The 22,841-nt window shown below is 46.8% G+C and overlaps 1 protein-coding gene across 1 annotated transcript; it reads left to right on the top strand.

The window, feature by feature from the left end:
* Positions 1–18,435: 18,435 nt before the first annotated feature.
* On the top strand, positions 18,436–19,359 carry LOC121968590. The gene is made up of 2 exons (XM_042518911.1): positions 18,436–18,587; positions 18,667–19,359. The coding sequence occupies exons 1-2, from the start codon at positions 18,494–18,496 to the stop codon at positions 19,185–19,187; spliced, it is 615 nt and encodes a 204-aa protein (XP_042374845.1). The 5' UTR covers positions 18,436–18,493; the 3' UTR covers positions 19,188–19,359.
* The last annotated feature ends 3,482 nt before the right edge of the window (positions 19,360–22,841 follow it).

The raw sequence follows: 22,841 nt of genomic DNA, 5'->3' as shown, positions 1-22,841 counted from the left end.
GTCGTCTTATTATTGAGTCAACCCACAACGATCGCTTTGAAAGCTTGCTAAATTATGAAATTTGGTAACCTGAAAGGATAGTGTATGCAATTGCATTTATAAAAAGTGTTGATATATGAATCTGAAACCATCGCCCCCACATAAATGATCACCTCAGTTAACCGCAGCTTCTATATTTTTCATTTATTAATTACTTTATCCTGTGGACAGCCAAAGCATATACAAACTGATCCTGCGTCCGGGCGCTGAATCGACAGACGCTGGGGATGTGACGTTCTTGTTGATGGCGTATGAATTTTCGACTAGTGTGAGCCCCCGGTGAGAACCTGCAAACACAAAACCGAGCCGGGAAGGGGTTCCCGGCGATGACCCTCCGATGCTCAAGTTAGCACTGGCGAGAAGAAATCGAAACAGCGTAACGAGGCCAAGAGCTACAGTAGATGAGAATGCATACCTCCGTCGAAGGTTGGGGGCCCTTATATAGGGCTCCCTGGAGGCGCGTGCACGCTCTTCGAAGCGTGCACGCTCCTCAAAGCATATCTAGAAATGGTCGTGTCAGAAAAGTGCGCTTGACGCCATACCTCAACCGTCCGAGCATATCTCTGACGTGATAGTGGAAACTTCCATCGTACGATTCTCTGTCCGGTTTGGCTGCCAACCATGCTGTTTGTCGACGACTCATGTCTCGAGAGGGATATCACCGGCTGTCTCCTTTGTCCTTTTCTGCTCCTTTTTGTCTGTTGCTAGCCTGAGCGGGAGAGATGCAAGGACCCACTGCCGTCCGGGAGGGGACGTGTATTGGTTCGAGCGGGGAGGCTGCTCAGCCACATGCTCGGACGGGAGTCTTTGTTGATTCGCAACTCGTCCGAGCGAACAGGCCGCTCGGCGCCTCAACTTTCCTAGGCGGACTCATGAGCGTCGGATACCCGGCCCGCGACCGAGCTGTTTCTGCGCCGCCTCGGGCGCGGTCGTGGCCGATTGTCTAGGTGGCCTTCCGGTCGACCACAACTTTTGGTTGACTATCTTGGCTTTTACCTCCGTGTCATTGACCTCTATCCCGCACGGGACTCTACTCTTACTACCGGATCACGTGTCTTCCCCTCAAGTCTAGTCGAAGGAGGCTGAAAGTCCGACTGATTGGACTGCCAGTTTGGTGGTGTACCGGCCATTTGGCTACCATACAGCCGCCCCGCGGCCTACCCGCTAGGCCTTAGGCAGTTTTGCTTGCCGCTGATTGCCTTGCCAATCCGAGGACGATTAACGTTGATGTCTACCGGATCTCCTCGGAATTCATGCCAATCCTTGCCATTAAGGCTGAGCACGTGCCCACGCTCGAGTAATGACGTTCATTAAATGTCGCCCCCTAACTTGCCGCCATGTGGCACCGCCGCCGTCATCGTACGACGAGGGCGTCAGCTCCTATGGGACAGGCAGCAGTTTAATTCGACGGTCAGATGCCAACTTCGCTTCCGATGACCTGGATCGGATGGCTAAGGTTGACCGAGCCCCAGGTTTATAAAGCACCGGCGTCAACTCCTATTCCATCGTCCCTGCCTCCGCGTGCTTCTCCGACTTCCCTGGCCTCAGTGCTCCGGCGATCTTTTACCTCCCTCTAGGTTCTTTTGTAAGTTTTCTGACCCTCTCTTGTGTTCGTATTTACTTCCCTTTGTTTTCCTCGGAGTCTCCTCTATCATTGCTCTTTCCGTCAACCTTTTCGACGAACCTTTTGTTTTCATTCTCTGATTATGGCCAGTTCTTCTGCCCTCTCTCCCGGCCTTTGGTATCAAACCATGGAGAGTCGGTTTGATTCGGGGGATGCCTTTAAATTGATCAATACATATGACATCCCTGCTGACCACAAACTCACTCTGGTCGAGTCATCCGACCGACCTCATGACCCGCCGACCGACACTGTTACCTTCTTCCGTGACCAATTCGTAGGTGGCCTTAGGTTTCCAATCCACCCATACATCATAGAAGTTTGCAACTACTTTCGTATTCCGCTCGGCCAGCTCGTGCCCAATTCCTTTAGGTTGTTGTGCGGCGTAGTTGTGCTCTTCCGAGTGCACAACATTCCCCTTAAGCCTCAAAATTTTCATTATTTTTACTACCCCAAGCAGTCCGAGCTGGGCACCTTCTTGTTTTAAGCTCAGATCGGCTTAGTTTTCTTTTATAAAATGCCTACCTCCAACAAGCATTGGAAGGATCATTTCTTCTTTTTATGTTTTCCCGAGCCGCCACCCTTCCGAACCCAATGGCAAACTTCGTTGCTGACTCCCCTCGACCTGAAAAGGTACCAGACTGAGCCCGCTTTTATACACGCAGCTAACTTGCTGGCTGGGTTGAAGCTGGACATCCATAAGTTGCTGCCCGAAGGGATGATGTACCTATTCGGTTTAAGCCCGATCCGAACGACCCTGGTAAGAAATAACCTTCTTTCCTTTTCTTTGAGTCTAACTGATTTCTTTTCTCTTTCTTGCAGCTGAGACCATGATGAAATCGGTGGTGTTCGGCATGCTGAAACGCAAGGTAGCCAAGATAGAGGCGGCTGTAGCGCAGGAGGCGGAGAAACTTGGCATCACCCCGATCGACTCACATGAAGTAGAGAGTGAAGAGGCGCAGACGGCGGGCGAGGCGTTTGCTGCTCGGACGGTCACTACTGATGCAGCCAGGGAGACCGCCCCATCGAGTGTGCAACCGGCCACTCGGCCTGAGGAAGCCGAGTCTACTGATGATGAACTTTCGTTGGTTGGGCGTAAACGCCGCCGAACGGGCACCCTAACCCGCTCGACCACCTCAGCCGTTCACGTGTCTGAACAGATGGGCGATCCTCCTCTAGCTCCAGCGTATGTGGAAGCGCTATCGTCCGATCGGATCCTATCTCAAGGAGACTGGCCTTCCGACCCCATCGCTGCTCAGCCCCTCAGCTCCCTCCCTCCAGCTCGCCGGATAATCAAGCGATCTCTTATTCGCTCTGAGCCAGTTGGACAATCTTCTACCCCTTCCGCGTCCTCTCAGTCTACTCCGGGCCGGCACAGGACTATCAAGGCTTTGCTCCACCTACCGACAAAGGAATATTTGCAGAAGGCCGAACAACCGTCGAGCCCCGAACACTTAATAACCATTCGGGGACCCCTCACAAAAGTCTGGGAGGACGCCCGAGTGCGTGTGGGCGTGATGCCCCCTGGGTTGCTCGGCAACAACTATCTACAACAAACCACCGAGGTAACTCTCATAAGCCTTTATTTCTTCTCCCCCGTTCGGTATTGATTATTTTTTATTTATTTATTTTTTATTTTAACCGAATTGCAGCATTGGGTGGAAAGTATAGCGGTCTGCCACCGCTTAGCTTTCCTTGAGGAGGAATTCAAAAAGCTCAAAGTCTCTGGTGGGACCCCCCTTCAAGGCCCCTCTTATGCCGAGCTGAAGGCCGATCTGGATAAGACCAACAAACTACTGGAGGCCAAGCGACACAAATCTTCGGGCTTGCAAACTATGGTGGACCAGCTCGAGACCCAGGTCAAAACATACGACAAGAAGATCACTTTGGCCACCAACAAGAAGAATCAGGCCATCACCGACCTGGAGACGAAGAATGCTGAGACTCGGGCGCTTGAGGTGAAAGTCAACGAGTTGACTGACCTGCTTACTGCCGAGAAGAATGGACGTTCGGCAGAGGTGGCCACTCTTCAGAGTCATCTGAAGACCCTTCAAGACGCACTGCAGGCCTCCCGAGCCGCCCTCCAAGAATATCAAGAAGCCGAGCCGAGCCGAGCCGGTTTGCTGTCATGCAGCAGAACTACATCCGCTCAGAGAAATTTGTTGAGAAAGCCTGTGATCGGCTCATCCATGCGTTCGAGCTCGCCATCACCGCCACGGCTGATTACCTGAAGACAAAGGGTCGTCTTCCAGAGGATTTCACTATTCCTGTATGTGATCATGCTGATCTTCTAACAACGATTTTGGACGAGCTTTTCAATTATCTAGAGTGAAGTCATGGCTATGTACTGATCGTTCGGTCTCTTTTATTTTATGTATCCGTCGCTCGGCTTATTTTGCTTAATGAATCTTTGGCCTTTCACTGTTTGCTTTACGTGCTGTGTATGTCCGAGCGAGTTGTCTGATTCGTGCGGGCCTTCATCCCCTACCCTTTGAGCTATCGTTCGGCAGTTGAATACTAGACCATGACTCTTTCGTAATTCCCCTTTGGTTTACGCGGTGACAAGGCTGAACGTTATGACCAGTGAACGGTCTTCGGGCCGGGGGGTTTATAGTCGCCGGTCCGACTCTAGAGTTTAATGTCGCCGCTCAACAGTCTTCCGAGCGGGATATTTATGGTCGCTGCTTCGACCCTAGAGTTTAACGTTACCGCTCGACGGTCTTCCGAGCGAGATATTTATGGTCGCCGCTTCGACCCTAGAGTTTAACGTCGCCGCTTGACGGTCTTCCGAGCGGGATATTTATGGTCGCCGCTTCGACCCTAGAGTTTAACGTCGCCGCTTGACGGTCTTCCGAGCGGGATATTTATGGTCACCGCTTCGACCCTAGAGTTTAACGTCGCCGTTCGACAGTCTTTAGGCCGGGGGTTTATAGTCGCCGGTCCGACTCTAGAGTTTAAAGTCGCCGCTCGACGGTCTTCAGGCCGGAGGGTTTATAGTCGTCGGTTCAACTCTAGAGTTTAACGTCGCCGCTCGACGGTCTTCCAAGCCGGATATTTATGGTCGCCGCTTCGACCCTAAAGTTTAACGTCGCTGCTCGACGGTATTCAGGTCGGGGGGTTTATAGTCGCCGGTCCGACTCTAGAGTTTAACGTCGCCGCTCGACGGTCTTCAGGCCGGGGGGTTTATAGTCGCCGGTCCGACTCTAGCTCGGCCGCTCAGCCATAATTTTGTGAAACCTTTTTGATTTCACTTCCTGCGGTCGAAGGAAATAAGAGAGGATAACAAGTATATCACATATTACATTGGCGCACCTTTCATCCAGCTCGGTATGGCTGGAGGTGGCTTGCATTCCACGGTCGCTCTAGCTTCCGTCCGTCTTCGTCCTCGAGGTAATAGGCTCCCGACCGGAGCTTTTCTACAATCTTGAAGGGCTCGGCCCAAGGAGCTCCCAGCTTAGTGACATCGCTAACCGGCTTGACTTTCTTCCAGACGAGGTCGCCGACCTGAAAAGATCTAGGAATTACCCGCCTGTTGTAATTTTGCTTCATTCTTTGTCGATATGCCATTAGCCAGACGTCAGCCTTGGCTCACGTCTTGTCCACCAGGTCCAGCTCCAAGTGCCTCCGCTCGACATTGTTCTCGTCGTAGTGTTCGGTTCGATCGGATTCTATCCCGACCTCCACTGGGACAATGACCTCTCCACCATACACCAAGTGGAATGGGGTCATGCCCGTTCCTTCTTTGGGCATTGTTCGGAGCGCCCACAATACACCGGACAGCTCGTCTACCCAACTCCCGCCGTCGTGGTCGAGCCGAGCCTGAAGAACTCGCAGGATCTCCCGATTGGCGACTTCAGCTTGCCCATTGCTTTGGGGATACATGACAGAGGTGAAAGCCTGCTGGACGCCGTACCCCTCGCACCACTCCTTGAGTTGTTAACTAGAGAACTGCCTTCCGTTGTCTGAGATGAGTCGCCGCGGGATGCCGAACCGACAAATGATGTGCTGCCAGATGAATTTTTTGACCATCTGCTCGGTTATTTTAGCCATTGGTTTGGCCTCGATCCACTTAGAGAAATAGTCGACCGCTACTAGTAAGAACTTCCGCTGTCCGGTCGCCATTGGAAATGGTCCCACAATGTCCATGCCCTATTGATCGAACGGGCAGGACACTGTGAATGTCTTTAATTCCTCCGCGGGACGATGTGAGAAATTGTGGTACTTTTGGCAGGATAAGGACGTGGCGACTGTCCGAGCGGCGTCCTCCTGTAAAGTTGGCCAAAAGTAGCCAGCCAAATGAATCTTTATCACCAACGAGTGGCCGCCCGGATGCCCGTCGCATGAGCCTTGGTGTACCTCTTGCAGAATATAGTCCGCATCCTCCGGGCCAACACATTTAAGCAGAGGTCTGGAGAATGCTTTTTTGTAGAGCTGGTCTCCAATGAGGACGAACCGACCAGCTCTCCTTCTGAGCAGATGCGCTTCTAACCGATCGGGAGACATTGCTCCTAACTTCAGAAATTCTGTTATAGCCGTCCGCCAGTCATTTGGAAATGTGAGCCACTCCATCCGATCGATGTGGGTGACCAGAGATATCTGCTCGATTGGCTGCTAGATGACGATCGGTGATATCGAGCTGGCTAGCTTAGACAACTCATCCGTAACCTGATTCTCCGCTTAGGGGATCTTCTGGATGAGCACCTCTCAAAAACTGGCTTTCAGTTTTTCGAAGGCCTCCGCATAGAGCTTGAGCTTAACGCTACTTATCTCGAAAGCTCCCAAAAGTTGCTGAGCAGCCAACTACGAATCGGAATGAATTAAGACCTTGCTGGCTCCCACATGCCGAGCGGCCTGCAGGCCTGCTATTAACGCCTCATACTCAGCTTCATTATTGGTCGCTTGATAGTCCAGCCGTACGGACAAATGCATCCATTCATCGTGGGGAGAGATCAATAGCACTCTGATCCCGCTTCCTTGTCGAGTGGATGATCCGTCCACGTACACCTGCCAAGTGGCTTCGGGCTCGGGCTCTTGTACCTCCGTGACAAAATCTGCTAATGACTATGCCTTGATGGCCGTCCAGGGCTGATACCATATGTCGAACTCGCTAAGTTCTGTGATCCATTTAATTAGCCGACCGGACGCCTCTGGATTGAGAAGGACCCTCCCTAGGGGGCTGTTCGTCATCACAACGATCGGGTGCACTAGAAAATAAGGGCGGAGCCTTCGAGCGACAAGTACCAGCGCAAAGTCTAACTTCTCGAGACCAGTGTAGCGGGACTCAACATCCTTTAGTATGTGGCTCAAGAAGTACACAGGCTGTTCTTCACCGTCCAACCTCACAAGAGCCGACCTGACGACATATTCAGTCGAGGACAAGTAAACTCTAAGGGCTTCCCCGGCGACCGGCTTGGCTAACACAGGTAAAGAATTGAGGTATACTTTGAGCTCTTCGAAGGCTTTGTCACACTCTGCGTCCCATTAGAACTTAGTGGCTCGGTGCAGAATCTTGAAAAAGGGCAAGCTCCGGTCGGCAGTCTTCAAGATGAATCTGGATAGCACGGTTATTCGTCCCGTAAGGCGTTGAGCTTCCTTCAGATTTCTGGGAGGCGGCATGTCTTGCAGCGCTTTCACTTTACTGGGATTCGCCTCTAAGCCCCGCTCGGTCACGATGTACCCCAGGAAACTCCCACTTTTTGCTCTGAACAGACATTTCTGGGGATTTAGCTTGATCCCGTATGTCCTTAGAGTCCCAAAGGTTTCCTCTATATCTGCACAAAGGTTGACCGCTCGGATTGATTTAATGAGTATGTCATCAACGTATACCTCCAGGTTTCGCCCAATCTGCTTCCGAAACACTTTGTTCATGAGCCGCCGGTATGTAGCACATGCGTTCTTCAGTCCGAACGACATCACGTTGTAGTAGTAAGTGTCGTCCGCAGTTATGAAGCTTACTTTCTCCTGATCATCACGGGCAAGCTGCACTTGATGGTACCCCTGATATGCGTCCAGCATGGATATCAGCTCGCACCTAGCCGTCGAATCCACCATTTGATCAATCCGGGGTAGAGGGTAAAAATCCTTCGGGCATGCATTGTTCAGATCTCAGAAGTCGATGCAGACTCTCCACTTGTTACCTGGCTTGGAGACCAGCACCACATTCGCCAGCCAGCTCGAGAATTGCACTTCCCATATATGGCCGGCTTCCAGAATCTTCTCGACTTCCGCTCGGATGATGACATTCTGCTCCGCGCTGAAATCCCTCTTCCTCTGCTTTACGGGTCGAGCGTCTGGTCGGACATGAAGCTCGTGCTGTGCGACGCTCGGTGAGATGCCTGGTAGCTCGTGTGTTGACCACGTGAAGACGTTATTGTTGCACTGTAGGCATCTGATCAGCTCCTCCTTCGGGCCAGCTTCCAGGTCGGATGCAACGAAGGTGGTGGCCTCCGGTCGGCCATCCTAGATCCGCACTTATTCTTTTTCTTCATAAACTAAAGTGGGAGGCTTTTTAGTTATAGCATTTACCTCGATCCAGGGAGCCTTTCGAGCGGACCTTGACTCGGCTCGGATCATTTCCATATAGCAGCGCCGCGTTGCCAACTGATCTCCTCTGACCTCTCCCACTTGGTTCTCGACAGGGAACTTGATCTTCTGATAGAATGTTGAGACGACATCCCGAAATTCATTGAGGGTTGGTCAGCCCAAAATGACGTTGTACGCCGAGGGCGCATCCACTACAATGAAGTTAGTGGTCCGCGTCCTTCTGAGCGGCTCTTCACCGAGCGAAATGACCAATTTCATCTGGCCGACCGGCTGAACCTCGTTACCAGTGAATCCGAATAGGGGCGTTGTCATAAGCAACAGCTCAGCCCTGTCGATCTGAAGTTGGTTAAACGTCCTCTTGAAGATGATGTTGACCGAGCTCCTTGTGTCAACAAAGATGCGATAAATAGTGTAGTTTACTATTACCGCTCGAATAATGAGGGCGTCGTCGTGAGGCATTTCAACTCCCTCGAGGTCGCCAGGGCCGAAGCTAATCTCGGACCCATTCGCCTTCTCTCGGCTGCACCTTACGGCATGGATCTCTAACCGTCGGGCGTATGATTTGCGGGCTCGGTTGGAGTCTCCGCTGGTTGGCCCTCCAGGGATGATTTTGATTCCCCCCCGAGCGGTGTTGCTTCTATTTTCTTCCTCCTGAGCAGACGGTCTGGCTCGCTCTTGGGAGGCTCGGGGGTTGCTTCTTGGTTGGTGTGGACGTCGCTGCTCGGGTGACTGTTTGGCTATTCGCCGACTGGCGTTCTGATGATTATGATGCCGGTCAGGCGAAGATAATCATCGGTGATAGTTCCTTGGCTTAGTGACCGGGGTGAGACTCCAACAATCGCGGGTGTTGTGGGTTGCCGACAGATGAAGTGAACAATGTTGGAACCCCAAGGTTATTTTGGTGTGATCAACAAGTTAAGTTAGGTCCTGTGTGTTTCTAACCTTGTGGCTAAGTGTGAAGGAGCTTAGGAGCACAAGTAGTTGAGCGGAAGACGCAGTCAGCGAGAAGAACAACACGCTGTGCGTCCGAGGGACGAGGCGCTGTGGAAGAGTATACCGGCGGACGAGAAGGAAACACGCGGTGGTTCTGAGGTACGAAAGCCGGAGCGGAAGACTACTCGAGGAGCAAGAGACACAGCTAGCGAGAAGGACGACACGCGGTGCGTCTGAGGGACGAAGACTACGGATGAGTATGCCGGCGGACGAGAAGGAAACACGCGGCGATTCCGAGGGACGAGAAGCCGGAAGGAAGTCCGCTCGAGAAGACTGGAACTTGGGTTCAGGTGAGCCCTTTTCCGGATGGTAGAGATCACCCAAGCAAACGGATCCGGAGTTGAAGACCCGGATCGAGGCGAACTGAACCGGAGCAGTGGTCCCCGGATGAAAAAGTCAACATCGGTTGACTTTAGGCTCCGGGGAGCCCGGAACAGTCCGGGGCGCCTGGAGCAGCCCGGGGTGCCCGGAACAGTCCGGGGCGCCCGGAGCAGCTCGGGGCGCCCGGAGCAGCTCGGGGCGCCCGGACCAGACTTGTTGACCATATCACGTCAAACGCGATCTGAATGTTGGGGGATAAAGTTTTATCCCCCCAGGGCGCCCGGAACCCTTCCAGGCGCCCCGACCAAGGCTATAAATATAGCATTGGTCCAGAAGCTTTTCATCAACTCAATGCATTCCATTTCCAACACTTGTACGCTACTGTTCTAGATTAGCTTCTCTATTTTACGCTTTCACTGCTGTAAGAGGCTTTTCCGCCTGAAGGAGATACTAGTGCTACATTCCTTGGATTAACAACCTCTTTGGTTGTAACCGAGTAAAAACCTTCTGCCTCTTTCTTTCTGCTTTTTATTTACTACTTCAATTTTATACAAGTGTATTGTTGAGAGTTCGAGAAAGGGTTGTCTTATTTTTGCAGGCTATCCAACCCCCCTTCTAGCCGACCGTAACAGTCCTGCAAGTGGTATCAGAGCCGAGACGCTTCAAGAGGATAACCGTCGAACGAAGTAACGAGATGGCCGGATCTAACATCTACCCGCCAAAATTCGAGAGGGACTTCGCAAGCTGGAAGAAGCGTATGGAGGTATTTTTTGGTACTGATTTCGATTTATTATTAACAATGAAACTCGATTTTGAAGCTCCCGAAGGCAAAGTAAAATATCAATGGATGAAGAAAGAGCAGGCCGACTACGTAGCAAACAAGAAAGTAGAATTCCATCTGCTAAGCGTACTTCCACCACAAGAAGTCAACCGTGTCGGCACCTACAACTCGGTAAAGGAGCTTTGGGATAAGTTCCTTGAACTACACGAAGGAACATCCGAAGCTAAGCTTGCGAGACGGGACTTACTTCACAACCAGCTCACCAACCTCCGTCTTGAAGAAGGTGAAACAATTGCACATCTACACTCGAGGATACAGGAGCTCATCACCGGACTTTCGAATCTCGGAGAAGAGGTAAGTAACCGAGATTCGCTCAGGTACGCTTTAAATTTCTTTCCGAGAAATCCAAAATGGGCATCACTAGTAGATGCCTTTTATATTTCAAAAGACCTAGAAAAAATTTCTTTAGAAGAATTTCTCTCGACATTTGAAGTGCATGAATCAAGATGCGCAGGTTCGAAGGAGCCCAAGAACAACATCGCCCTCAAAGCATCGAGAGACGAACCTGAGTCGGAATTTTCTCTCGACGACGAGGAAATGATAATGATGGTAAGACGATTTAAGAAGTTATAAAATTCTAGAAAAACTAACAATCCACAGAGTAGAAAGAAAAGAACGATCCGCTGCTACCATTGCGACGAAGAAGGGCACGTCAAGGACAACTGCCCCAAGCTAAAGAACAGGGATAAAGATAAAGGTAAAAAGCCTGTTCAAAAGCGCAAGGCCCTAAAAGCGACGTGGGACGATACATCGTCCGAATTGGAAGTCGAAGCATTCTCCGGACTCGCACTGATGGCGAGTCATCAAGACGACGACTACGATTCAAGTTCCTCCAAGATGAGCATCGAAAGCATCGATGAAGGGGGAGCTTCGTCGGAAGAAAGGAGCAGTTTAGGGGGAGACACGAACAACGAAATTAACAAGGTAAGTTAGGACGTTCACTTCCTCACGATAAACTTTTTAAATTTATTAAATTACTAACTAAAGACTGCTGCAAGTTAGAAAAAGAAATTAAAAATTTAAAAGGAATATTAGCTGAATCTTGCCCGTTAGAAATGTTAGACAAATCAAAACTAGAAAATGAAAAATTGAAGTTAGAAATTCAAAATTTAAAAATTCAAGTAGAAAACTTGAAAAACCATACATGTCCATCTAAAACCAATTTTAGAAGATCTAATAATTTAAATTGGTACTTTAAATATCACCTTGGACAAATTAGGAACATTTCAAGAAAGTATGCCCCTAAAAACTTTTTAGTTAATCCAGTAGGCTGGAACCTTTATTGGGTTCCTAAATCTTGCTAAGTCTAAATATTAATAAAAATTGGCACTTTCAGTGAGAAAATTAAACAATGAATTTCTCTATGAAGCTTTGTCAAAGGAAGTGGTTGTTGCTCCAATAACCAAGAAGGCCTAGTGCCTCACCACGACTTGGAAGCTAAAATATTGAAATAAATGTTTAATTAACTTTCTGTCAAAGCATTAAAATTAGAATTAATTAATGCTTTCAAAGTTTTTCAAACATTTTTTTTTCTTAAAATATTTTTTTACTTAGAAAAATACTTTTTTAGTATTTTTCCTCTTAGAAAATTCTCTTTAATACTTAGAAAAATTCTCAGTTAAAGGTTGTTATGAAATAGAAAATTTTTGCTTAAAGTTTTTAAGATTTTATTAAAAATGTTTTTGTAAAACTGTTTAAGTTAGAATTTTCTTTATAATTTCACTTAGAAAATTTTATTAAAATTTTACTTAATTTCTTTTTAGAGACTGTTTATGTGAAAATTATTGTAAATATTTAAGGGTTTCAAAATTTTCTAAGTCTTTAACCCTTAGATTTTTTCTTGAAACCCCATTTTTTTGTGATCAAAGGAGGAGAAGGATTAGTATAAGTCTAGGGGGAGGTAGACCAAAATTTAACTTATTTTATTTTTTGTACTTAAATGCAAATTTAGTTAAGTTTATTTTTATTTTTAACCCTAGCTTAACTTGGATTGATCAGCTAGCGAGAAGGATGACACGCGGTGCGTCCGAGGGACGAAGACTGTGGATGAGTACGCCGGAGGACGAGAAGGAAACATGCGGCGATTCTGAGGGATGAGAAGCCAGAAGGAAGCCCGCTCGAGAAGACCGGAACTTGGGTTCGGGTGAGCCCTTTTTCGGATGACAGAGATCACCCAAGCAAGCGGATCCGGAGTTGAAGACCCGGACCGAGGGGAACTGAACTGGAGCAGTGGTCCCCGGATGAAAATGTCAACATCGGTTGACTTTAGGCTTCGGGGCGCCCGGAACAGTCCGGGGCGCCCGGAGCAGCCCTGGGTGCCCGAAACCTTTCCGGGCGCCCGGACCAGACTTGTTGACCAGATCACGTCAAACGCAATCTGAACATTGGGGGATAAAGTTTTATTCCCCCCCAGGGCGCCCGGAACCCTTCCAGTCGCCCCGACCAAGGCTATAAATATAGCCTTGGTTCAGAAGCTTTTCATCAACTCAGTGCATTCCATTTCCAACACTTGTACGCTACTGTTCTAGATTAGCTTCTCTATTTTACGCTTTCACTGCTGTAAGAGGCTTCTCCGTCTGAAGGAGATACTAGTGCTACATTCCTTGGATTTACTGCTTTGGTTGTAACCGAGTAAAAACCTTCTGCCTCTTTCTTTCTGCTTTTTATTTACTGCTTCAATTTTATACAAGTGTACTGTTGAGAGTTTGAGAAAGGGTTGTCTTATTTTTGCAGGTTATCCAACCCCCCTTCTAGCCGGCCGCAACGGTCCTACAAACAAAACATGGGAGTCCATACCTTTCTTCTCGGCTTAGGCCGTTCGGCCTCCACGTGTTGGACAGCGTGCGACCTTGATTCCTGATACGGCCTCATCCCCTCAACCCGGGGTCCTCTGGATGGTTGATGAATGGTTTGAGGCCTTCGTTCGACCGGTGCTGTTGACTCTGCTGGTGTTTCCTTTTTACGAGCCACTTGTGCCTCCTCCACGTTGATGTATTCTCCACGTTGATGTATTCGCTCGCCTTTTTCAACATATGGTCATAATCACGTAGCGACTTCCTGATGAGCGAGCGGAAGATGTCGCCATCCATCAGCCCTTGGGTGAAGGCGTGCATCATGGTCTCGGATGAGATTGCGGGAATATCTAGAGCGGCCTGGTTGAATCGCTGGATCTATGCTTGGAGAGTCTCTCTGGCACCCTGCTTCATGGAGAACAGACAGACGCTGGTTTTTTGGTAGCGCCTGTTGCTCGCAAAGTGGTGGAGGAAAATAGTTCAGAAATCCTTGAAATTTCGAATCCATCCGTCCGGCAGCATCCGGAACCAACGTTGTGTGGAGCCGGACAGGGTGGTGAGGAAGACCCTGCATTTTACTCCGTCGGTGTATTGATGAAGAGTGGCGGCATTGTCGAACTTACCGAGGTGGTCGTCCGGGTCGGTTGTCCCATTATACTCTCCGATCGCTAGCGGAGCGTAATGCTTTGGGAGCGGGTCTTGTAGAATTGCCTTAGAGAACTGGCGATTGATCCGCTCGGGGGATGACTCGGATCAAGGCGCCTTTCCTTTCCTAGCATCCCGCATGGGCATTTCATCGGATGATCCTTGGTTGGCTTGGGCCAACTCGGACGGAGTCTGGAACAGAGCCCGATGGAATGGAATAAGGGCAGTGGGTGCCTCTTCTAGCGTGCCGGTCTGCCCTCTATTCTGCGCCCACGTAGAAAATTGCTTCGGTCGGTCTTCTAGTGCCGCTCGGCCCCCTGATGCTGAGGTGGCCTGCTGTGCCAACCGCTCGGCGTGTGTCTGTTCGTTCTCCGCAAGTGTATGGAAATGTCGCAAGTAATATAAAAGATTATCGTATCCACAGGGACTGGAATAAGCATTAGAAATGTTTCAACACTAGTTAGCAAAACAACTAATCAATTAGTTTCCAAAAGCTAAATGTAACTAATGAAAAGTAAACATAGGAATGAAAGATCAACAAACAAGATTATGGGCTATGATAAAGGAATGTTCTAGGAGTTTTGGTTTCTTTGTAAGATTCCTCAATGTAAATGATCTACCAAATCCTATTTCTCAATTGTCCAACATTTATAGAAGGTTGCCGATTCGCTCTTGCAATAGACAACCGACCTAGGATTGAAATCTATACCTAAATGTGATCAAGTAGATATGAACTTATGTTGTCCTTACACGAGCTTGTTCCTGTCACGAAGATCCCTTGGATGATCAACACAAGATCATGCTCCTCAACCCATAAGATATAAAGATTAATCCCTAAATCTATCCTACCCTCTTGAATTATCCTCCTTTTCCCTAAATCTTATCCCTCAAACGTACTTACACGAGCTTGCACCTTTCGCGTGCTTCCCTCGGAAAATCGAGTGGGGGATAGTCTTTATAAGATCCATAGGACATTCAAATAATCAATCAAGAATATGAATTAGGTCCATATCACAACAATACATTCAAGATTGAATTGTTACAAACAGGACAATATCATAGAAATAAGGAAATGACAAATCTACAAGAGTTTACATCAATTCATCATACAAATACTCCCTCATCCTAAAACAAGAGATCTACTCCATGAATCGAAGAGAGAAATCCGAAAATATAGAGATTACAAGCATTTCTTGATCCCCTAATCCAAGAAGAGGAGAGAAAGAAAACTTATCTAAGATGAAGCTTGGTCTTCGGATCTAATCCACACTCCCGGAGTCGATTCCGTTGAAGATCCGCCTTTAGATTGCCAAGAAATTCTCCCAAGATTGGAAGGAAAGCCCCAAATCTCGCTCTCTCCCAAGGGAGAGAAGATCCCCTTTCAAATCTTGAAGAAGGGTTTAAATAGAGGTGAGGTTTGGGCGCCACACGACCACGTGGCACGGCCGTGTGAGGTTCACACGACCCTGCCCATTCTCCTCTCTGCTAGCCTTGCACGGCCGTGTGTGAGACACGGCCGTGGCAAACATCTCCAATATCCCCTTTACACGACCGTGTAGATTTACACGGCCTGAACTGTCTTAGCCTATGGAAATCTGGCACGGCCGTGTGATGCACATGGCCTGCCTCTTTCCTTGCCACTGAGAACCCCACACGGCCGAGGCTTCTCCTTTCTCTGGAAAACTCACATGGCCGTGCGGTGCACGCGACCTAGGCTCCTTCTAAATCTGGGTTCTTTGGATCCTTGCATGGCCGTGTGAGGTTCACACGGCCATGACCTCTTTGTTTCCTGCTGCAGCTTTCTAGCCCGTGATCTCCACACGGCCTGGGCAACCCCCAGAGCAGGGCAGTGTGTGGTTCAAGTAGGGCACCTTCTTCCCTTTGCTTTGCTCACAGATTTGGCTTCAAACACGAAATCTTCACCAATTTCGGCTCCTGTGTACAGAAAATGCACAAAAGCAGATCTTCGAACAAAGAGAGTAAATATGCTAAAATGGAAAGATGAAAGTACGAAAATGCATAGATCAAACATGCTCAAAGTATGTGAATGTGCGTTAAAACATGCCAATAAATGTATACAATCTACGCACATCAGTGTCTTTTGCTACTGTTCCACTATCTTCGCTGCTCGCGCCTGGATGAGCGCGTCGAGCTCCTCTTGGGAGAGCGTCACGATATGTTGACGTCCAGCTTCTTCCATCTTCTCCGCTCGGATTTAGGTGCGTTTCCACAGACGGCACCAATTTGATCCTGTTCGGGCGCTGAGTCGACAGACGCTGGGGACGTGGCGCTCTTGTTGACGGCGTATGAGCCTCCGACTGGTGTGAGCCCCCAGTAAGAACCTGCAAACATAAAATCGAGCCGGGAAGGGGTTCCCGACGACGACCCTCCGATGCTCAAGTCAGCTCCGGCGAGAAGAAATCGAAACAGCGTAACGAGGCCAAGAGCTACAGTAGATGAGAATGCATACCTCCGTCGAAGGTTGGGGGCCCTTATATAGGGCTCCCCGGAGGCGCGTGCACGCTCTTCGAAGCGTGCACGGTCTTCGAAGAGTGCACGCTCTTCGAAGCATGCACGCTCCTCAAAGCATACCTAGAAATGGTCGTGTCAGAAAAGTACGCCTGACGTCATACCTCAACCGTCTGAGCATATCTCTGACGTGACAGTGGAAATTTCCACCGTACGATTCTCTGTCCGGTCCGACCGCCAACCATGCTGTTTGTCGACGACTCATTTCTCGAGAGGGATATCACTGGCTGCCCCCTTTGTCCTTTTCTGCTCCTTTTTGTCTGTTGCTAGCCTGACCGGGAGAGATGCAGGGACCCACTACCGTCCGGGAGGGGACGTGTATTGGTACGAGCGGGGAGGCCGCTCGGCCACGTGCTTGGGCGGGAGTCTTCGTTGATTCGCAACTCGTCCGAGCGAACAGGCCACTCGGCGCCTCAACTTTCCTAGTCGGACTCATGAGCGTCGGAAACCCGGCCCGCGATCGAGCTGTTTCTGCGCCGCCTTGGGCGCGGTCGTGGCCGATCGGCCAGGTGGCCTTCCGGTCGGCCACAACTTTTGGCTGACTATCTTGGATTTTACCTCCGTGTCATTGACCTTTATCCCGCACGAGACTCCACTCTTACTACCGAATCACAAACCATCTTACAATCTCCCCACGGTCTAGCGTGGGGTTAATTTTTAATGGGTGTGAGATGTTTAATTAGTTGTCTCAACCCCTTCTTATATGCACTGTTATTGTTAGGCGAAAACTCCTTCTTATATGCACTGTTATTGTTGGGCAAAGTCTTCCATAATTTATCTTCCTTCCAGACAGTGGAAGGGGCCGTCCTAGAAAAGTCCTCGAGGTGTCAGTTTCACCTTTTACTGCCAATGAAAATATCAAGTATCACCCATCGTCATGACACAACGGTAAGATATTTGATGGATTAAAATTATGGATAGATTTCCAACTGGATCATGTGCAGTCTCTTAGGGGCATACGTAACTCTACAATGAATGGAAAAAATCATGGAGGTTGGCTATTAACTAATTGGGAGCATTTCTAGATTTATCCGATGGCCAAACTAAGGGGAAGACAATCTTGGAGGCCCGTGTTTGCATATCTAGATTAAATAATAATAATAATAATAATAATAATAAGCATCAAATGACAAACACACATTCGATGTCGCAACGACTTGACACAGTTGGTTCATGCAAGGTATCATTATCAATTGACTTGGGTTCGATTTTTAACAGGTGTAAAATATTGTGTTGATTATCTTAACCTGTTCTTATATGTGTCGTGGTGAAGCTTCTTTCGAGTTTATGATTTCACCTTTTTACTATTGACAAACACACATTTCGATTCTAAATTACAAGTGCCCATAGGTCGTAGTCATCCAGGATCCTTTGGACCATAACCTTTGGTCCGTTCTTGGATCAAGGGTCGTTCATAGGAGGGATTTCATAGATCCCATCTGTATAATAGGTGAGGTCTAAAAATTTCACCTATAAGTGATGTGGTCCATCCTCTGAATTGCACTTTATGATCCAGAGGACCTCTACCCGATCGTAGCACCACATGTCCCAGACATCTTGTGGAGTCACCTTCGCCACCTTCCCAAACGTTATACCCATTCCGCTGCTGGCGTGGACATCACTTGCCTGTGAATTATCGCAATGAGATTATATTTAAACTAGTCGCAAATAGGGATATATGGCTTAATAAAAGATATATTATCTATTGCAAACTGATACCTGCAATTGTAATTTAGAAAAAGGAATTCTTTTATCCTTTTTCTTTCCTCCGTCATTTCTGCCAAAGGAAACACTTTCTTGAATAATCTTCTTTTGACATTTTTTGGTTTCTCCTAGTTAAGGATAGCTACTAATTGTATCCTCTCCTTAGTCAAAGCTAATCTTCGTGTTACTTAGAAGAATATAAATAGACTCAAAAACTTAAAATTTTTAGGCCAATAAAAATAAATTTTAACCTAATTTTTACTTAGACGAATAATTTTCATATAGCCGATCTTAAATGTTTGAGTTAAATTGTATTGTCCCCGCAACAACGGTCCAAAATTTGAAATTTTGACCGTTAGAGCCGCAGCCTTCCTAATATTTAAAGCCGGATAAAGTAGAAGTCCAAGTGGAAAGAATTAGACGACAGACAAATCAGCCAAACCCTAATCGCTTCGTGCACTCCGAATGGATCGCCCGCCGCTCGCGCTCTCTCCCCGCCGCCTACGCCCACGCCGCCCTCCGCCGGGCGCCTTCGCCCTCTCCGCTCACCTCCCGCCAGGTACGCAAACCCAAGAACCTCCCTCTTCCTCCCTTCCTCTCTCGATCTTGATCTCATCCGCTCTCCTTCCGCCTCGCAGCGACCTCTAAGAAACGGCCGCCCTTGAGTCGCTCCTCCGTGTCCCTTTCGTCCCCGCCCCGCCCCCCGCAACCTCCGATCTTGGAGGATCTGACCTCGGTTGTTGACATCGTGAAAGAACACTCCGCGATCGGCTGCGATCAAGTCGCCGCCGCAGTCGTGTCCCCTTCCCGCGCCGGCCCAAAGAGCCCCCTGTTCGAGCGCGGCCGCTTCTACGACCTCTACTCGGCCCGGCGGAATGAGCGGCTCAAGAGGAAGATCTGCGAGCTCTCGGAGCCGGCAGTGGCCGCAGCAGAGGACCCCGGCGTGGCCGTGGAGCTGGCCAAGAGGCGAGTCGCAAAAAAGGTTGAATCCGCAAGGAAATCGCTGCCGGATGACTTCTCCGCCAGACGAATGGGCACCCTGCGCTCCTCCTTGAGGAGCAGCAAGGAGATGAAGAAGGCAGCCTCTACGCTGGCTGCTACTGACTGCTCTGCTGCGGGCGTGAGTCGAACCGGCACTCGATCGCTGCGAAGGTTGTGAAGTATAACTTCTTTCTGCCAGATGCTAGTTTCCGTACGTGTAATTTAGACCATATCACAATTTGCTCGACGAAATGGGAGTGTTAGCAGTTAAAGATTTGATAAATTCTGCCCTATTGTTTGACTTGCTTTTTAGTTTTTCTGCTTGAATATCATGGGGTGTTTTTGTTGCTTCTTAGCCTTTGTTAATACGTTGTTTGTGGCAAAAAATACGCAGAGGAGACCTATAGCTGCGAATACTATTGTTTTTCTTTATTTCACGAATAGTTTTACTTTATCGTCTTATGAATCATATGTTCCTTAGGTCATCCTATTTGAGGATCGAAATATAAGTGATCGAAATCTAATTATGGTTGCAACTAAACTAAACTCTTGTAAGCAAGTTTAGTGTCTACTTGGTAAAAATTTATATATCTATATATACAAGGAATCCATTTAAAATGAAAGCTAATTAAGAAAAAGTTTTCATTTTACTTTCTAACCAATTGATCATTTGAAAAATCTAATTATGGTTGCAAGTAAACCAAATGCTTTAGAGCAAGTTTTGTGTCGACTTGAAAAAAATTTATACACACACGAAGAATATATGCTCTGCATCGCGCGGTGCACAATATTTTTTTTATTTATTTTTATTTTTTTCAAGCTCCGGGTTTAGCAATATAGGGGTTTGTCCTTGTAATTTAGGGGTTAGGAGATATATATATATATACACACGATTCTGATATCCTGCGCGCCTGCACAGTGCGCGACTGTGCGCGGGCGCAGGATATCAGGTTTTAGTTTTTTTTTAAATTTTTTTTTGAATTAAAATAAATAATTAAATTATTTTTTTAAAATTTTATTTTTAGGATTCAGGCTTTGGGTTATAGTATCAAAGTTATTTTTTTTTTAGATTTTACCTCTAGGGTTTAGGCTTTGGGTTATAGTATCAAAATTATTTAGGGTTCAGGCTTTGAGTTATAGTATCAAAGCTATTTTTTTTAGATTTTGCCTTTAGGATTCAGACTTTGGGTTATAGTATCAAAGTTATTTTTTTTTTTTAGATTTTACCTCTAGGGTTCAGGCTTTGAGTTATAGTATCAAAGATAATTTTTTTTAGATTTTACCTCTGGGGTTCAGGCTTCCCAATTAGATTATAGTGTTTGGTTTTAAAAAAAAAAAAAAAAAATAAATTTAAGTATTTATTGAGTATTGTAATATGTTGAATGGATATATTAATGTATTAGAAATTTATATAAAGAAATATTATTTTTTTAATTGATTTTTTTAATTTAAAATATTAAAAAAAATCAAAAAATGAAAAAAAAAGAAAAACAAACCTGTTGATATCCTCACGACGCGCACAATCGCGCATTGGCGCAGGATATCACGGTTATATATATATATATATATATATATATGTATATGGTGTCCGACTTCACTTCCACACCTGTTTCCGTGACTGAAATGACTTGGGCCACCTAGAATCACTCGAGGCGCTTCAAGTCATCTCAATCGCGGAAACATGCACAGAAGTGGAGTCAACACTATATCATCTCCTTATATATATAGATTTTTGATATGTTGCATCCCTTACGCCGTACACCCCATGAGCACCTAAAAATTTTTTTGTTTTGAATTTTCTTTTGTGCTTAATACTATAACTAATCCCTAAACCCTAAAGGCAAAATCTGATTAACATAATACTGGGTGATAATCTTGGCCCCACGGAAGTTTTCCATTGGCCACTAGACTAAATCGAGAAGCACTCGCAGGGGCGACTCAACAACCCAGCGTTCTTAGGTCAACTATCTATTAAGAAAAATTCATTCGTTAATTTGCCTAAGCTGGGACTCAATCCTTAGGTGCCTAGAAAACTAAGAAGATGCTCTGTCGCTGCACTATTGCCCCTGGGGCAAAAATAAAAACCTTAAATAATTTATTAAATTAAATAAACAAACTTAATACATTTGTGTCCAACTAGTTATGTTTGGAAGATATGAGCTCCACGGATTGGAGTAGTTGGTACTTGCATGTATATTTACTTCAATAGGAGTTGAGGTCAATTTTCAATGGGTGCAAAATGTCTTGTTAAGTGTTGTCCTCACACATGTAGAAGACTGCTGCACTAGGGTAAAATGCCCTTCTATGATTTACATGCATGTATCCAATGATACTGGCCATTTGGGGTAAACAATATCATCTTTTGCTCCAATGAATAAAAATTATGCTCACGCCTCCTGTCTAGGAAGGCCGCTCGACTAAGGCTAAATAAACCCATATGATTTACCCTTTCTAGAGTATGTGGGGTCACCCTAGAGGGGCTTTTAAGGTGACAACTTCACCTTTTGCCACCAATAAATAAAAATTATAGCCCCCATGGGATAGTAGAGTTAATACTTGGGTGAATAGTTGCTCCAATGGATCTCAGGTTTGAATCACGGTGGCAACAGTGGAGTTGTCCTGTGTAGGCCACCTCCTTACCAAGGAGACTACTCGGCAAGCCAAAAGACCGTCCATGATTTACCTCCCTTCCACATGCTATGGGGGCCAACAGTGGAGGAGGGGTGCTTGGGGTGAGGGTAATCACCTTTTGCTCTAATGAATAAAATTATAAATTATTTATGAACAATATTGATGAATAAAATTTGTAAATCATGTTCATTAATAAAGCTCTTAACAAACTTGTAAATAAATAAATAAATTTATAATAATATCTAAATGAATCAAGCTAGAACTAAACTCAAGCTCATAAAAAAGAAATCAAATCAAGTTTGAAATTCTATCTCAATGGCTCAGTTCATTTTAAAAAATATGGAGCCGCCATATCAGCGGGCCCCCTAGAGCTGCCCCCATGGATGTGGGGCTCAGTTCATTTTAAAGCTTACTTGGTTGGTTAACTTATTAAACAAGCTTATTAAACAATATAAATTTTTTGCTTTAAGGCTTGAATTACCTAGAACTGTAACTGGAGCCCTTGCAACTTCCAGAGTTGCTTTACGTGTAAGTGCAAGGAACTGATATTCTATCACTAGAATTAGAAAAACAAAGTGAGCCTTACTAAGTTGGGCTATATTAATATTGGTAAACAAACCAACAATAAGGAAGAAAAAAAGTTTTCAGGTAGATCTGGAAAGACTATAGTTAGAAATTCTCATGTTCGAAGGGTATGTAATCAGATAGGGCTCTTGCACTTCTATTCTCATAAAAATCTCAACCTGGATGAGACCCCAATAGTAGTAGAAGCAGGAGAACTGGGAACAAGCGAGAAAACTTATAGTGCTATCGCACATATAAGGTATATAGACATGAACTTAGAACTTCGACTTACACCATTCAATGCTTCGTTTGCAAGAAATGTTTTTGAGTCGAATTTACCACCAATAGAAGACTTCTCGTTTGATAAGTTAGGGATTAGATCAGATTGGCCAACTTCTGGCTATTGATATGTGATGCTTGGTCTACTATCTTCTTCATATAGAATTACGAGTCGGGAGGGATACCCATATGTAAGGCGTCATCTTGGCCAACAAATCCCAAGGGGGGTAATACACTCCGAGTTTTCATCCGCTTCTAGGGAGGGACCAACATCTAATATGAAGGATTCTCTGCTTCGAGATGGGACTGAAGGGAAGAAAAGAAGGATGATTATTTAGGGTTGCCACTCTTAAAGATT

Source organism: Zingiber officinale, chromosome 3B, assembly GCF_018446385.1.
Source record: "Zingiber officinale cultivar Zhangliang chromosome 3B, Zo_v1.1, whole genome shotgun sequence".
In the NCBI taxonomy this organism is placed as follows: Eukaryota; Viridiplantae; Streptophyta; class Magnoliopsida; order Zingiberales; family Zingiberaceae; genus Zingiber; species Zingiber officinale.
Note: the sequence above shows the minus strand (reverse complement) of the source record. Positions and strands in the feature narration are given on the sequence as shown.

Coding starts and splice junctions, on each gene's coding strand:
- LOC121968590 (XM_042518911.1), top strand. CDS start 18,494: ATGGATCGCCCGCCGCTCGCGCTCTCTCCCCGCCGCCTACGCCCACGC. Junction 18,588..18,666: donor CTCCGCTCACCTCCCGCCAG/GTACGCAAACCC, acceptor TCCGCCTCGCAG/CGACCTCTAAGAAACGGCCG.